Source organism: Leptonychotes weddellii, chromosome 10 (genome assembly GCF_054177405.1).
Source record: "Leptonychotes weddellii isolate Sample4059 chromosome 10, ASM5417740v2, whole genome shotgun sequence".
Classification (NCBI taxonomy): Eukaryota; Metazoa; Chordata; class Mammalia; order Carnivora; family Phocidae; genus Leptonychotes; species Leptonychotes weddellii.
In genome coordinates, this window is record NC_138378.1 from 40,638,678 (window position 1) to 40,654,786 (window position 16,109).

The following is a 16,109-nucleotide window of genomic DNA, read 5'->3' on the forward strand; positions in this document are numbered from 1 at the left end:
AGAGCCAAGATGTCCATCGACAGATGAATGGATAAAGAAGATGTGGTCTATATATACAATGGAATATTATACAGCCATCAAAAGGAATGAAATCTTGCCATTTGCAACGACGTGAATGGAACTGGACAGTATTATGCTGAGTGAAATAAGTCAATCAGAGAAAGACATGTATCATATGACCTCACTGATATGAGGAATTCTTAATCTCAGGAAACAAACTGAGGGTTGCTGGAGTGGTGGGGGGTGGGAGGGATGGGGTGGCTGGGTGATAGACATTGGGGAGGGTATGTGCTATGGTGAGCACTGTGAATTGTGGAAGACTGTTGAATCACACATCTGTACCTCTGAAACAAATAATACATTATATGTTAAAAAAAAAAAGGAGAATCAGAAGATAGCAGGAGGGGAAGAATGAAGGGGGGAAATCAGAGGTGGAGACGAACCATGAGAGACTATGGACTCTGAGAAACAAACTGAGGGCTCTAGAGGGGAGGAAGGTGGGAGGATGGGTTAGCCTGGTGATGGGTATTAAAGACGGTATGTACTGCAAGGAGCACTGGGTGTTATACGCAAACAATGAATCATGGAACACTACATCAAAAACTAATGATGTAATGTATGGTGATTAACATAATAAAAAAAAGCAAAAAGATAAAAATAAAAAAATTAAAAGGATCCAGATAAGAATGGACTGCCTTGTTTATTTTGCACCCTTTGCATTTAAATGCTCTGAGCTCCTGCTGCAAGGTGAATTTTTTATCTGGTTTCCCCATTTGATTAATTACCCTAGCTGCGGTCATCATTTCTGTGCCTCCTGCACAGGTGGCCTGTCCAGTACCTTGCCCAAGACCCTTTAGAGCCTTTCATACCAATGGGAGGGGCTGGGGGTGGGGAGGGGGCAGTGCTTGACGACAGCGTTCCTAATTGCTGTGTCCTAATTGCATGGGATCAGGGTGGTAAACTTTAAAAGGGTGTTTGCATGAAGAGTGGTATTTTGATTTGCCTTGTTATTTTCTTCTGTTGCTGATATCATGTCTAATTTTATGAAATGGCATTCTGTCCACAGAAAAGAGTGAAGTGGGAGTTGGGAAGGGTTTACAGGGGAGCAAACACAGCAGTCCATCTCTTAGCCCCTCACTGGCCATGTGCCTGTTAAGACCCAAATTCTGCCTTGGAGTAATATTGTCCCTCTATTGTCTCACCATGACGGGGTCTGTGGTGATTTCAGACACTCTTCCCTGACACAGAAGGCAATCCTTCTGCCTTCCAGTGTTGCACCTTCCAGGAAAGAAAGCAAGTCCTGACTGGTCTTCTTGTCCAGATTCACCCTGAGTTGGCCAAGCAGGCAGCTGATGGGAGAGGGGATGGGGAGAGGGGGGTGGGTGGGCAAAGCAAAGGGACTGTCACTCTGCAGAAATTCAGGAGCTCTTAATCTACAGTAGGATTACATTTCAATCTAAGAAATGTAATAACTTTATACCTTTATAATACCTTTATAACCTAATGTATTCTTCTGAAAAGGGTTCTACAGGATTCTGCAGCCTGCCAAAGGGGTCAATGATAACCAAAAGGTTAAGAACCTGTGGGAGGTGGCTCCATTCCTCCCTCTACCTAAGTGGTAATGGGCATTTCTGAGTATCCCCCACGCTGGTCCACCGCATCCCATAGAGAGAGAGAGAAAGAGAGTCAGGAATCAAGAGTCCTCATATTTCTTTAAAAACCTCTTTATATTTTATGGAATTTTGTTCAAACTGAAGCATTTATGACGGAGGGCAGAAAGAGTGTGTGAAGGGATAAATATACATCCCGACTCTCACCCCGTTTACCAATCCTTGCCACTGTGGCTCTTCATTTCCAAGTGAACTGAAGGTCTCATAAGAGCAACTAAGGAGCTATTGAATGCTGGTTAACGGCAATGTTGTTAAGCAGCATTTTATAGGGAGGTAAGAAGGGGTAACACATATTTTTCCTTTTAGGGCTCCATACCAACATTGGGTATGGTCAGGATCTTCCAGGTCTAATACGAGAGCTACTGGCCACACATGGTTATTTAAATTTAAGTGAGTAAAAATTAAATAAAATGTAAAAATCAGTTCTGCAGTTGTTAGCCACACTTCCAGGTCTTGATAGCCACATGTGGCTAGTGGCCGTTATATTGGAGAGCACAGACACAGGACAGTTCTATCGCTGCAGAAATATCCACTGCATGGTGCACCTAGAGTTTTTTACCTTGTTCACCCTTCACTCCAGAGCCTAGCTCATGCCTGTCCCTCCAGCCTGTCCCCTACCCACTCCATCCTCATTCATTGAGTGTCTGACCCACACCTCCCTCACCTCACCAAAGTCCTTTGCCTTGAGAAGTGTGTGATAGGATTCCCACTCTTCCCACTCTTTTCAAATGATTCAACAACACATCCACTAACTCCTTGTGATGTCTTTTGAATTAGAAAGGGCAGGCGTATCCTTTTTATGTCTTTGTAACCAGTGGGGCATAGTCCCATTATCTCAGTGTTAAAGGTGACTAAGTTCAGGGTCAGCCGTTTCTCTAGCAGGTGTCACTGTGGGAGGTGTGTAGGCATGGGAGAAGGGGGACTTGGCTGTGTGACTGGGCATACTGTTTCCTCTTGGGGCTTCAGTTTCTCCATCTGGAAAATTTGGGGAGGGAACTGTTACAAAATAATGTGAAGATTTTCTCCTCTAATGGTCAACATATATTTTGGATTACTCTTTACTCATATGGCTCTTGATCATTTCTCAAATTATTCAAAGGCCATTTTTAAAAGTTTCTCTGGCCTTGTTTTCTGGGCAGTAACCATTCCAGAAACAGGCTTCCTACTGATTATTTATGAAATTTTATTTTATTTAAATGCAATTAATTAACATATAGTGTATTATTAGTTTCAGATGTAGAGTTCAGTGATTCATCAGTTGCATATAACACCTAGTACTCATCCCAACAAGTGCCCTCCTTAATGCCCATCACCCAATTACCCCATCCTCTCACCCTTCATCCCTTCCAGCAACCCTCAGTTTGTTTCCTATAGTTAAGAGTCTCTTATGGTTTGTTTCCGATTTCATCTTATTTTATTTTTCCCTCCCTTCCCCTATGATCCTGTTTTGTTTCTTAAATTCCATATATGAGTGAAATCATATTTGCCCTTCTCTGACTTATTTTGCTTAGCATAATACCCTCTATTTCCATCCACTTGTTGCAAGTGGTAAGATTTCATTTTTCTGATGGCTGAGTAGTATTCCATTGTATATATATACCACATCTTCTTTCTCCATTCATCTGTTGATGCAAATCTCAGCTTTTTCCACAGTCTGATTACTGTGGACATCGCTGCTATAAACATTGGAGAGCAGGTGCCCCTTCGGATCACTATGTTTGTATCCTTTGGGTAAATACCTAGTAGTGTATTTGCTGGGTCCTATGGCAGCTCTATTTTTAACTTTTTGAGGAACATACCAATAATTTAATAGGGTCATCTTTACTAAGACATTTGGATTGTCATCTAAGCCCTCATTACCCCAAGGATGGTCCTTGGGGGCTTTTTAGAAATGCAGAGTTTCAGTCTTGCCAAATCAGAATCTGCATTTTATCAAAAGCCCAAGTGATTCATTTGAAACCCAGAGCTTGAGCATCCCTGATCTGGGCCCTGGGGAGACAGGAATGAATGCAACTCACCTATGTAGAAATCTGCTCAGGGGGAACAAGCTGACACAGGGAAACTGTCATTTCTCCAAATCCTCCTAGCAGCTCCCCTGGGGGTTTCCAGCTGGGGTTTGATCTTCCCTGGGGAGGATATATTCTCTCAGATCTGCCTCAGAAACACAAGTGAGTCCATGGAGCACACTTCTGGCTCTGGAGTCCACCTAGTGAGGGATCTGCTCACTGCCCTACAGCCTCTTCCTTCTGTGTCATTAATATTCTGGCTGAAGCTCTCTGGCTCGTGGTGCACACACTGTGGTCCTGCGAGACTGGGAAAATTGGGAATTATGGTAGTGGGCCTACAGGATACACATGGAGTTAGGTGGACGCTGGGCCACGTGGCTGTGAGTCACCGAATGGCTCAAGGGAAGACCCGCTAGACGTTCCAGGGGCCGGAGGCCCAGAGAAACACCCACTCTCGCCCGAGAAGTGGAAAATGTCCAGGCAATGAGACTCTGCAGTCTGCTTTGGCTGCCATAACAAAGTGCTACAGATGGCGGGGCTGACATGACAGAAATGCATTTCCTCACAATTCCAGGGGCTAAAACTGCAAGAGCAAGGTGTGGGTAGGGCTGCTTTCTTCTGAGCCCTCTCTCCTTGGCTCGCCGATGGCCACCTTCTCTCCGTCTTCACACCGGCTTCCCTCTGTGTGTGTCTGTCCTAATTTCCTCTACCTGTCAGATTGGATTAGGGCCCCCGTCTCCAAACACAGTCACACCCTAAGGTACTGGGGCTTGGGATGACAACACATGAATCTGGGGAGACGTGATTCAGTCTGTAGTACCCCATCTCTGCAGCCTCTTCTGAGTAATGAGTGTGGTTCTTTCCACATGTAAATGTCATACCCTGTGCCTGTCATGTGTGTCCCTGTGTCCTGTGTTCCCAAGCCAAAAGTCACCACGTCAGCTGGACTTTAGGGAAGCCGACTGCCCATCAGGCGTTCTGGACTTGGAACCTGACCAATGGGAATTCTGCACACTGAGGGGCGCTTCCCTGACCCAGTCAGATTCTCCCTGTGGGGAGGCAGGGACATGAGCTGTGCTCAGAGAAGCTGGCAGCTCCTTTCTGATGGGAGAAGACCAAGTCACTGTCCTTGAAGACGAATTCTGAGGGAACAAGAGCCATAGTTGTTAGTGTGCATGAGGGCAGCTGAATGTCCCAGGTTTGACCATGAGGAGACAAAGGGACTGCCCAGGTGCTGCTTAGTCCCTGTGTCCCTCCTTATATAGTTACTCGGTGCTGCTTAGTCCCTGTGTCCCTCCTTATATAGTTACTCAGTTCACTGATTCCTTACTACCCCAAACTAAATAGGATGAAAAGATGTACAAATGGTGGACATTCCCAAAGAACACATGGGGTGAGAGGTTGCTGGGATGTGCCATTAGGTCATCGGTGATCTCTGAGAGACCAACACCAGGGCTAGGATGAAGCCAGAAGTGAGGTCTCAAGGATCTGTATCTCAGTTTGGACTCCCCCAGAAGCAGAGCCTGAGACAAGGATTCATGTGCAAAGAGTTAATAAGGGAAAGGATCCGAGGAAGGACCAACAAGGAATTGGGGAGGTGAGACAGGGAAGGGAAAGAAGCCATTACGGGTTGTGCGAATGAGCAGATTGCCACTGAAGGCAGCTGGGCTCTGTCCCACTGCAGACCTCTGGGTGATGGCACAGGACATGAGACCCCATTGTTTCACCTGGGGCAAGGAAGCTGTGCTATGTATCCATCAACCACCACCTGAAATTGGTTGAGGACCATGAACTTCCCAGCATTTGCCAACTATCCCAGGGGTCTAGCACCCCCTGGTCCTTCTTCAGGCAGTGACCCACAAATGTTGGCAGTAGGCAGCTGTTGGCACATGTGGGCACAGGGAATGCCCAGGGGCTCTGGGCACCATGCTGCTCTCTGGGACGGACACTTCCTCCTATCCAGAGCCATGGCAGCAGGATTTAGGGCCAGGTCTTTTCACACTTGGAGGATCTGGCTATATGCATTGGTAGAGAGGGACTGGCCATTTCTAAATGGTGCCTTTTGTGCTCAGACCATCAGGTGTCTGATCCCCTGTCACTGACACAATAATCAGATTCCTCTGGCTTGATTTCACAAATCTATCTCCCGCCTTTATATCAGTCTGTGCTGAGGCAACTCTTACGTTGTAGCTAGCAGAGTGAAAGAGACTTGGAGAGGTCTGCAAGTAAATACTTAAGTAAAACTCCTTTTAATAGTTCCTGTAAATCTCTCAGATTAGAGAGCCCAGCACTATACTCAAAAGAACATGTTAACTTATTTTCCATTTCCCCCATATCAGGTAAAAGACAGGTAATCATTTAAAGATATAAGATCAATTAGCAATTGAAAATCAATTTTTCTTATACCCTTTATCATTCTGGTGGGACAGAGGAGTTGTTTATGTCACCAAAACCAAAGAGATGGCAGGCTATGGGTCCAGGTGTGAGAACAGACTCAGAGGGTAGCCCTCAGGTGGACCGCTCGTCCTGTTCCCCCTCAATTCTTGAGGGAATACTCACTGGCCCAGGACAGCCACACAGTACCCGGTGGAGGGAGTGGGTGTGCCAGCTTTCTGAAAGAAGTCAAAGGGCTGGCGCTGCCCTGACCAGCCAGGCTGCTACCTGAGCTCCTGCTGCTAACGGGAACTGGCAGAACCTTGCTCCAGTGGAGAAGCCTGCCACTCAGCTGCCTGCTCTAGAACAGGAGGGAGTCTTTGCCCACCCCTGCCACACCCCCTCTTCTGCAATAGGGTAAACACCCTGGTAAATCCCACCTCCACTCCCAGGACTTTTTCTTTGTAAGAACACTGCCTTGTTCATATGCTGGGTACTTCTCTGAGACGCAGTTTCCTCATCTCTCTAAAGATGGATTGGGTATGACAATCAGGTAAGAAGATGTAGGAGAAGCACCTAGCAGGGGCCTGGCCACAGTGGACACTCAATAAATGGTTGTGGTAGGGGTGCCTGTGTGGCTCAGTCGGTTAAGCATCTGCCTTTGGCTCAGGTCATGATCCCAGGGTCCTGGGATCAAGCCCCGCATCGGGCTCCTTGCTCAGCAGGGAGCCTGCTTCTCCCTCTCCCTCTGTCTGCCGCTCCCCCTGCTTGTGCTCTCTCTGTGTCAAATACATAAATAAAAAATAAAATCTTTTAAAAAAATAAAAAAACAAATGGTTGTGGTAGTCATCATCTTCAGGTATGGGGGCTGGGAGCAGAGAACTGTGGCTTTCTTTGTGTCATTTTATGAATGAAGGCCAAAGGGTGAAACAAGCAGCAAGGAAAGGGATGGGATATTTCATCTAAGGCTTTCCGTTGATGTCTGTAAAGCATTCTGACTGGAGGGAACATTTTGGGGTGATGGAAACGTCTGTCTTGATTGTGGCAGTCACTTGGTGTCAGCCTGAAGGGCTGGAAGAGCTGGAAGGAAGACTGAGATTGGACTGGGCTGGCTACCTTTAGCCTCTTCTATCAGGTTCCAGGCGCCAAGTTCAAAGGTAGAGTTTTAATTCTCCTGGAATTAAGATTGAGCAACCTGTCCTTCCTTCTACAAAATAAGAAGACAACATCCACACACACGCACACACACACACACACACACACACACACACACACACACACACACACACCGGCCTTGGTGTAAAGAATACTTCACCGAGACTTCTCTTCAATCCTGCACGTGTCCAAGCTACACTCCATCACCCGGGACAGTGACCGGTGTAATAGCCTTTTCTTATCCAATCTCGCCACCCAGCGGACACCTTGGGCACTGCAAACTCCCTATTCCAACATCGACCCGTCAGTGTTGAAGGTGTGGGGGCTTAAGAAAGTAAAAGGATCAAAGTTTGGAGTCACGAATGCCTCTGATGGAAGGTAGTTCCACCTCGGGCACCCATGGGAAAATCAATGAAACAAGCTGGAATTGCGGGTCCTATTTTTAGGGGGTGCACAACGAGTAATTTAACCCTTTCAGCCCCTGGTCCTCTGCCCCAGACTCATCCTCTCAGAAAGGCACCAGGGCGGGGTGGAGTCAGGAGACATCTACAGTCTGGCGTCCTTTCCATTCTCAGATGCCCCTGTGCCCCAGTCGAGACCTCAGCACAAGGTGCTCTTAGCTGGGGTCGGGGGGCATTCTTGCCTCCCTCGCCCAGACCCCAAAGCCCCGCGTCGGCGTGGCGTCTCCTCCTGGTGGCCAGATGGCGCCACTGCACCGCTCGCCCCTGGCCGGGGGAAAGGCGCAAGGTGGTGGGCACCTTTCTTCTGTCAGCGGCAACCGCTGGGATTGGAATTGGGTATGGGCAGAAGTAGCAGGAGTCCCGACTCAACGGTGAGTGAGAGGTGAGGGTCTCTCCTTCCTAGTACACTTCCGACCCCAACCAAAATCAGAATCCTCTTCGACAGCATTTTCTCGCTCCCCGAACCGCACCCTTACAGAACTGCCTACTTCGTGTCCACCCTCAGGGACCGATACGTGTGGGGACCGCTCAGGATCGCAGAGACCGCGCCGGGTGTCTATCGTGGAGCACTCCCAGTGACCAGCGCGCACCTGGGCCACTGGACCAGTTTGCTGCTGTTTGTGCCCCAACATGATGGAAGTGGGGCGGGGACGGCAGGTGGCACTTATGTGGAAGAAAAAGGATGGGGGAAAACTACCACGGAGGAACAAGAGTGTTCTCAAGTTCAGGCTGCCTCTGTCGATGAGCACTTTCCAAAACGCCTGTGCACCGGCCATCCGTGATGGAGCCGTCTGACTTGCACGCGCTCTAATCCGGGTTCGGAGACGTCGACTCCTTCTCGACCTCCTCTCCGGGCTGGGGTGGCGCGTCCATGGAAATACAGCCGGGGACCGGGAAACCGGCCTGCCTCCCGGAACTTCCCGGGACTATGCTGGGCGCGCATCGCTGTGGCGGGAGCGCAGAGCTCGGGCGCCTCCTGGTGGCGGCGGCGGCCCGCGGCCACGCCAGCTTCTCGCGTCCGAGGCGGTGCGTCTGCAGGACGCGAGTTCCGCGCGCGGGCAGGTGGCCCGCGGGCCTGCATTTCCCCACTTGCTCGGGTGGCGGCGCCGAGGCCTATTTCGCCTCTTTATTAATAACGATGCCCCGGGAGGAAAAAAATATTAGAGCCTTTAAAAACCAGACTGCGTGGAAGAGGGGAGGGTGTGTGTGTGTGTGTGTGTGTGTGTGTGTTGGGGCGTTGGTGAAAGCAATAAAACTCAGATCGCTTCCTTGGAGAGATAGCGGCGGCTATAATGCGCTGGGGGATCAGGGGTTTATTTGCAGATCCTGGATAAAAGATGATGTATCGACACAGTTTAGAGTGTCATTGCGCCTGGCCTCTCAGGAAGCCACAAGTACATATTTCCTGAAATACCGGCCAACACAATATCTAATCCACACACCACTTAAGCATAGGAGGGGAAGCTCAGAATCTCAGAAGTTCGCTCCTGATTTCTTAGTTATGGGTGGGGAGACCCCACCAGGACAGGATCTGGTGCTCCCGGAAGAGCCCTCCCCAGCAGTTGTCTTCAGTCCAAGTAATCACTTAGTGATGGGCCTTAATAAATACGTCTGAGAACTGTCCTTATGCTCGGTAAATATTGGATTAGCTTTTCAATGACCAGGCTCTTGAAAAGGCTCGAGAAATCCACACCAGGTCTCAACTAAGCCTAACAGTCAATAGGTAAGGAAAATAAGTTCTTGCCTGGCTGGGGTGGGGAGCGTTGACAAGAGGATTCCTCCTCTTATCAAGTTATCAGATTCTACTAAATATGACAGGAGTACTAAATGGGAAAGGGAGGCCCCCAAATTTTGGATTAGTTGGAATTTCCACCATCTTAGTTTTGTTCATTAAAGGCTGAGCGACTTTGCCCCAGGGCGATGTGTGTTCGTTCTGTGTTTATTTCCACAGCAGGAACTCTTTGCTTTAGCACATATTTGGTTTGTTTGTTTGTTTGTTTAGGGGGTGCTTATGGGAGTTTTTGGCCAGGCTGTTGGGGGAGGTGCCTGACCCGAATGATCTCCAACTGCCCCTCGATAAGGCAGACTGCTTAGGTGAGGCAAAATCGGACAAATTCCTGGGAAGCTCTGCTCTGTGTCCCTGTTCCTGAATTTTGCTAACCAAAATGATGCAGGAGACACTGAGAATTAAAGCGCAAGTTCCTCTCTCTTCCAACACGAGGAGGGGTGGCGGTGAAAGCAGTCTCTGAACCGGTTTCCCATGGCACTGAGATGCCAGTGGGATCCCCGCGCAAAATTCGAATGACAAGGGGTCGGTAACAGAGGCTGGGCACAAGTGGCTTCAGAACAGGCAGCTGAAACTGAGCTGGGCCAGGACTGAGCGCCCCCGGAGCTCTCGGAGTCTTTCCTGCAGTGCGCGGAAGGCAGGCTCCGCGCGCCTGGGCGTCGTGACTAGGCGGGAGCAAGGGTACTGGATTTTCATTTACTCTGAAGCCTCGAAGTCCGCGGGACCCCAGCATCCCTGGGCCCTGGGCACCTGGGTCTCCTCCTGAGCCCGGCGCAATCCGGAGGCTTCCGCGGGAGGCCCCCAGACAGGCAAAGCCTAGCTCTCAGTTACAGCGCACAGGAGCATACAAAGTGCGTGCAAGGAGCCCAAACCCCGAGGGGGACAGTTCATATACCAGATTCTGAGCGTTAGAGCCAATATTTGGTAGAAGAGACAGAGACAGAGGACAGAGACAGACTGGGGGGTGGGGGGAGAAAGAGAGCGAGAGCGAGAGCGAGAGAGAGAGAGAAAGAGAGAGGTATCCAGTTCTCAGTGTGTCACGGGGCCTAGGCGGGGCAAGCGCCCTCTGAAGCCATCAAAGACAGGGGTGGCTTTTTTCCCCTCCTCCAGCCTCCTCCCCAATAGATATAGCACGAATTTTTAATGCGTCTTCTTTTCACAGACAACAATACAGGGTTTGAAAGCCGGACACAATTTGGGTTTTGTGCGGGTCCCTCCTCGCGCTCCCTCGGCCCAGCTGGCCATATGGAATCCAGCATGGAGCCCGCGGATGACAAAGGGACCCAGTGACAGGCCCAACAAAACCCCAAGGAGACTTCTGCCTGACTCCGGGATTCACTGCCCGCGATAAGCGCGCTGAATGGTGCGGGGTGGAGGGGGAGGGAGGGTGGGCCCCTTCTCCCTCTTCCCCTCTCTCTGTCCCCTGCGATCCTTTCTCTGTCTCTTTTTAATATGCACGCCTCTAACATAACCGGCTCCCAGCTCTCCCATTGTGCCGTTTTGTGCAGCCCGCTGTAGATTGGGCGAAGATAGACTGTCGAAGCGGACCCCGCGCCGGGTGCGCTCCCAGGGCGCTGGGGTTAGGGCCACACAGGGCTCCGCGGGCGCTTTTATTGACTCCATAGGGACCCGGGGACAGAGAGAGGCGGGCGCCGGACCCACCTCCCCAGTTCCCAGCGGCGCGAGCGCACACCCAGCCTGCAGGCCTGCAGGCCTGGCCACCGCCCAAAATGCACCGTCAATGCGCCCTCGGCGCGCACGCAGTGGAAGCCTTCCGGAATTTGGACCTTCCACTTTGCTTCCTTCCTCCCTGAAGGTTGGGCGGGGGGTGGGGGCTCCTATGATCATTCTTGGCCCCCGGAAGCCCAGGCCTGAACAGTCAAAATCAACTGGAGTCTTGGGGCTGTGCCTCAGGCCTCCTGACAACCCCGCTTCAAGAGGCTCGGAAGTCTTACATCCTTTCCCGGCGGATTGGGGAGTTACAAGGAAGTTACCAGTGGGATCTTGAGTAGTGGGTATCAGGGCAAGTTGGGCATCCGACTATTGCACAATAAATGATTTAGGGAGAATTCTCTTGGCCTTTATAAGCAGCAAGAACTAAAACCCCAAACGTTTCCAAGCTAGTGTGGGGAACAAAGGGAGACTTCTCAGTATTTAGGAAAACCTGGGTGAATCCGAATGAACCTGGAGATGGGGAAGGACATTTAGGAAGATATTAGAAAGACTCCAGCGCCCTCAATTATCCAGGGGCGGGTGCGCAACGCAGAAATAACGTGTAATCACGTCCCTGGGAGTGTTGCGCTGAGTGCTATTGACGCGCAGATTTGGTCACACGGATAATCATGTTTACTTTAGATATTGAATTAAATCTGATCATCAACTAGAGGGAGCGAGAAAGTCAGCTGGGACCGCTCCCTTTGCTCGGCCTCCTCGCCACCCCCTCCTCCCCTACCCAGCCATGAAGGTGGAGCTCAAGAGAAAACGAAATGGGGCCGACTTTCAATCCCGAGGCATCTCAGCGCCCGCTGGGCTCTGAGCTACAGGGACCTGGGTATTTTCGGAAATCCGCGAGATAGAGGAGAGAGGCGGCCCCTCCCCGCAAGCATGGCCCCCTGAGACGCTCCCCCGCGTGGGCAAGTGTGCGCCAGCATCCGCCAAGGAGATCTCCATGCGACGAGGGTGGGATAGAATCAGTTCTCTATTACGGAAGGGCCGAAGCGCCCTCCCCCGGGCGAACCCGGGGCTGTTTGTTCGCCTCCTGCTCCCCTCACCACAACCCTGCAGGCCGCCGCGCACCATCCCGCCTCCAAACCCCTACTTTCTAGCAAGCATTTCGCTCAGTTTCACGCCAAAGAGCTGGCCTGAAGGGCCGCGCGCCGCCAAATGCTAGGAGGGGCGGAGGCATGGGATCCAGCCTGGGGTTTGAGGGCTGGAAACCCAGAAAGGACGGGCGGAGGGGAGGAGGGAAGGTTCCGTTTGTAGGGAATGTCACTGACTCCTGCTCGCAGGCTCTCCCCGGCCAAAGAGCCTAAAGGAAGCTGCAGCAGCCCCCCTCCCTCCCCTGCGCCCCGGTCTTTGCGTTCCACATCATTGCCAAAGCTTCGAGCACCCCGAAACCCGCCTCCCCCCTCTGCTCCGCGCCCTGGTCTCAGAGCGGTCTCCCAGGCCGCCTCCAGTCGGCGGATTTTGAAAAGGGGGTGGGGAGTAGAGAGAAAGCCGACCAGTCTCAACCTCAGCGTCCCCACCCCCCTTCTCCGCGCGAGGTAAATCAAATGCAACAAAGTGAAAGTCATCGAGTGTAGTGGCTTCAACAGCTTCTCAGGCTGAAGGAGCCACTCGTAGATTTGGGCGAGCGAGGGGGGCTTGTTCCCTTCGCCTTGGCGTTTTCTAAAGTCACTTTTCCTCCCAAAGCCAGAAGGCTGCGGCCCCTGATTCAGACAGCGCGCGAGTCCAGGAGAGAGGCTCGGAGAGGGCGGGCGACCTCGGACTTCGGGTCGACAGCTCGAAGGCCCGAGGCCAAGCGCTCCCGCCCCAGTCGGGGATCCGAGGCGCGGGGCCTGGTCCGTCCGCCCGGGCTAGGCCTGTTCGGGGCACCTCTTCAGCGGCCCGGGCGCCCCTGGTTCCCGGCCCTGAAGGGAAGCGCTGGTGAGAGCGCCGCGAGCGGCCTGGCCGGGGTCCTTGCCCCAGGCCTCAGGCCCGGCGCAGGGCGACAAAGTAAGACAAACGGGAGGGTCGGGCTTGGTTTTTTTAAACACAGGATTTTTATTAAAATTCTTATTTAAAAAATCGAAAGCTTTCAGCGGCCGGCGCTCTTGGGGAACCGCACGGAACCGCTGAGCTCCAAGTTCCAGGGCTCAGGACCCGGAGGTGGGGCAGGGGGCTTCTCGCCTACACATTTTTTCCCTTTTTCATATTTGAGAAATGTTTGCACTGAACAAAATATAAAAGGAAAAGAAAACAGGGGTAACCAAACATAAGCAAACCAAAACAAACCACAAAGAAAAGAATTGGGCCCCGTGGGGGAACAGGCCCGGACTGAAGATCATTTTAGCAACAATCACCACCGATATTTACAACGAAAAGCGAAATCTGCCACCAGTTGTCAGAACGTTTACATGGCCATAAATATTTAGCATTTTCTTATTTTAAAAAAGGAGAAAAAATCTCTATATTTTTAAAGTGTTCTCCACTTGCTTTAGAAGAAGACGGCTGACAATATCGCTACTCACACAAACATATTTTACAAAATTCACAAAAGCCGGGCGGGGGGATGTGTTGGTCTTTTTCTCGTTCTCAAGTGAGGATGTTAACGCTGGGACGATTTGGACCCCCCGGGGAGAGGCAAAGAAGCGAAGCTGCGCAAACATTCTGTAAACACGGCTTATAGTTCAGCCCTCTCCAAAGGTTCAGAAGGAGAGAGGGATGGGGCAGAGCTGGGTGGATGGAATCTGCCACTCCAGGGAGGCTCAGGCAACTTCCCGGCGCCTCCCCAACGGAGCCAAGAGTCAACTCGACTCCATAATAATAATTATAATAATAATAATAGCCACCGTTAAGGACCGAGTCCTCCTCGCTGCCGCCGCCGCCGGGGTAGGGCCTGAGCCTAGGGCCGCGAGTCTCGGAGGGGCGGCGCTCACCAAGTCCACTGCTGGGCCTGGACCAGGGGGTGTGCTGTCGGGTACTGGGGGGTGCTGGCCGAGCTGTACTGGGCGTTGTACTGCATGTGCTGCAGAGACTGCGCGCTGTAGGCCGAAAAGGGGATGCCCGCCTGGAAAGTGGCGGCTGCCAGGTCCTGGGCTTTGAGCGCGTGGCACGGTTTGCCGTCCCTGACCAAAACGGGTACGGCCACCCGGCGCGGCGAGGGTAGGGGCGTCACCTCCATACCTTTCTCGGCCCGGGCGCGTTTCATCTTGTAGCGGTGGTTCTGGAACCAGATCTTGACCTGCGTGGGCGTGAGACGGATGAGGCTGGCCAGGTGCTCCCGCTCGGGCGCTGACAGGTACCGCTGCTGCCGGAAGCGCCGCTCCAGCTCATAGGTCTGCGCCTTGGAGAAGAGCACCCGCCGCTTCCGCTTCTTGCCCGCGTCCCCCCCGCCGCCGGGGGTCTCCTTGTCATTGTCCGGTGACTCGTCGGCCGAGGGCTCCGGGGACTTGGAGCTTGAGTCCTGGGGCGCCGCGCCGGCCGCCAGCCCGTGCACTGGGAGAGAGAGAAGCGCGTCAGGCGCCTGGAGGCCGCGCGCCGGCAGGGTCAGACCCTGCGCGCCCCGGATCCTCCGTGCGCCCTCGGCCCTCCGCGCCCAGCAGCCCGGCCCCACTGCCTTCGCCTTGACCCCTGCCCTGCTCCATGCGCAACAAAACCGTTGGTTTCCCCCAGGGGAAAGAGGAGAAGCGACAGGAATGGGGGTTCTGGGCTCGAGTTTCTAGGGGTTCGCACAGTGTGGGTGCGTATTTGGGGGGGAGTGGCGTGCAGAGAAGATCATTGCGGGTTAAGGGCTCCGGCCCCCTTAAGCAGTTTCCTCTCCGGAGGGACGTGGGCAGATTTTTAAAAGAAAAACCCCACAATCCCGGCATTGATCGGCTCGGCCATTTAAGGCAGGTTTTTGGGGGCTTTCGTTTTTGCTTTCGGACTTTCTCGACACCCTCCGCACCGCACAAAGCGTCCTCTATGATCGTGCAGGGGGCAGGGTGAGCTATTTATACCCGAGCTACCGGGAGCCTCCCCCACCCTCTACCCGTACCCCGAGGCTTGCTGGCTCGCTCCAGTGCTCCAGGCCAGTCCTTCCCGGCTGTCGGGGTAGGGGTGTGTGTGTGTGGGGGGGGGGTTTCGACCGGAGCCATCAGTCCTGGGTTGACATCTGTAAGCGGCTCTTGGGAGGTATTCCCCTCCCCCTCTTTTTCCTAATTTCTTGCTTTGAAAAAATATCTGAGACCACGTCTTTTTCCGGTACCGGGGGGGGGGGGGGGTGGAGTTGAAGAGGAGGAAAGAGTTAGGGCATTATTAACAAGTGTTAAAAATCTTTCCAGAGGAGCAGGGCGAGGGATTGAGTTTATATGGCTCTTTCCCCTTTCTCCCCCAGCGTCCAGCCCGGGCTGCGGCCACAGGAAGAGAGGCGCCACGGCCGCGGCGGCCAAGTTTCGCTACTTACGGGAGTACTGGAGGCCCTCGGTGCTGGCCAGCCAGCGCGTATATGGGTTGTCGCTGCTGTCGTAGAAGGGGTTCTTCAGGGGCAGGCTCTGCACCGTGTCCAGAGTGCCCTGCCCTAGCGGCCCGGCCCTCTTGGCGGGCTCCGGCCCCTCGCTCTCCTCCTCCGGCCCTTCGGCCACCGAGCCCTCCTCGTCGTTGGTGTCCGGCAGGTCCAAGATGTCCTTGACCGAAAACCCCGTCTTTGTGTTGGTCAGCGACATGGCTCGGGACCCCGCAATTTACGCCGCAAAGTTGTAGCTTCACTTGGTCAATTCGTGGCGCTCCCCAGTTGGGGCGGGGAGGGGGTATGGGGGGGAGGGATGGGGGGGAGGAGTGGGGTGGGCTTCAATTATTGAGATAATTATTATTTTAAAAAAGAGAAAGAAACTATAAGGAAGGGGAGGGGGGGCAAAAGCCCAAACGCAGCGCCTGTATCTTCTCTGAAACCACGCGGAAATGGACGCAGGGAATGGGT

General features: G+C 52.6%; 1 protein-coding gene across 1 annotated transcript; it reads right to left on the reverse strand.

Moving 5' to 3' along the window:
• Positions 1-13,198: 13,198 nt before the first annotated feature.
• Positions 13,199-16,103, reverse strand: NKX2-2 (NK2 homeobox 2). Its single transcript, XM_006733096.3, has 2 exons — positions 15,597-16,103; positions 13,199-14,647 (listed from the first exon to the last, which is right to left on the reverse strand). The coding sequence occupies exons 1-2, from the start codon at positions 15,853-15,855 to the stop codon at positions 14,085-14,087; spliced, it is 822 nt and encodes a 273-aa protein (XP_006733159.1). The 5' UTR covers positions 15,856-16,103; the 3' UTR covers positions 13,199-14,084.
• Positions 16,104-16,109: the final 6 nt, after the last annotated feature.

Excerpts from the sequence above, each read along its gene's own strand:
- NKX2-2 (XM_006733096.3), bottom strand. The coding sequence starts at position 15,855 with ATGTCGCTGACCAACACAAAGACGGGGTTTTCGGTCAAGGACATCTTG. Across the intron at positions 14,648-15,596 it reads CGAGGGCCTCCAGTACTCCC|TGCACGGGCTGGCGGCCGGC; the intron begins GTAAGTAGCGAA and ends TCTCTCTCCCAG.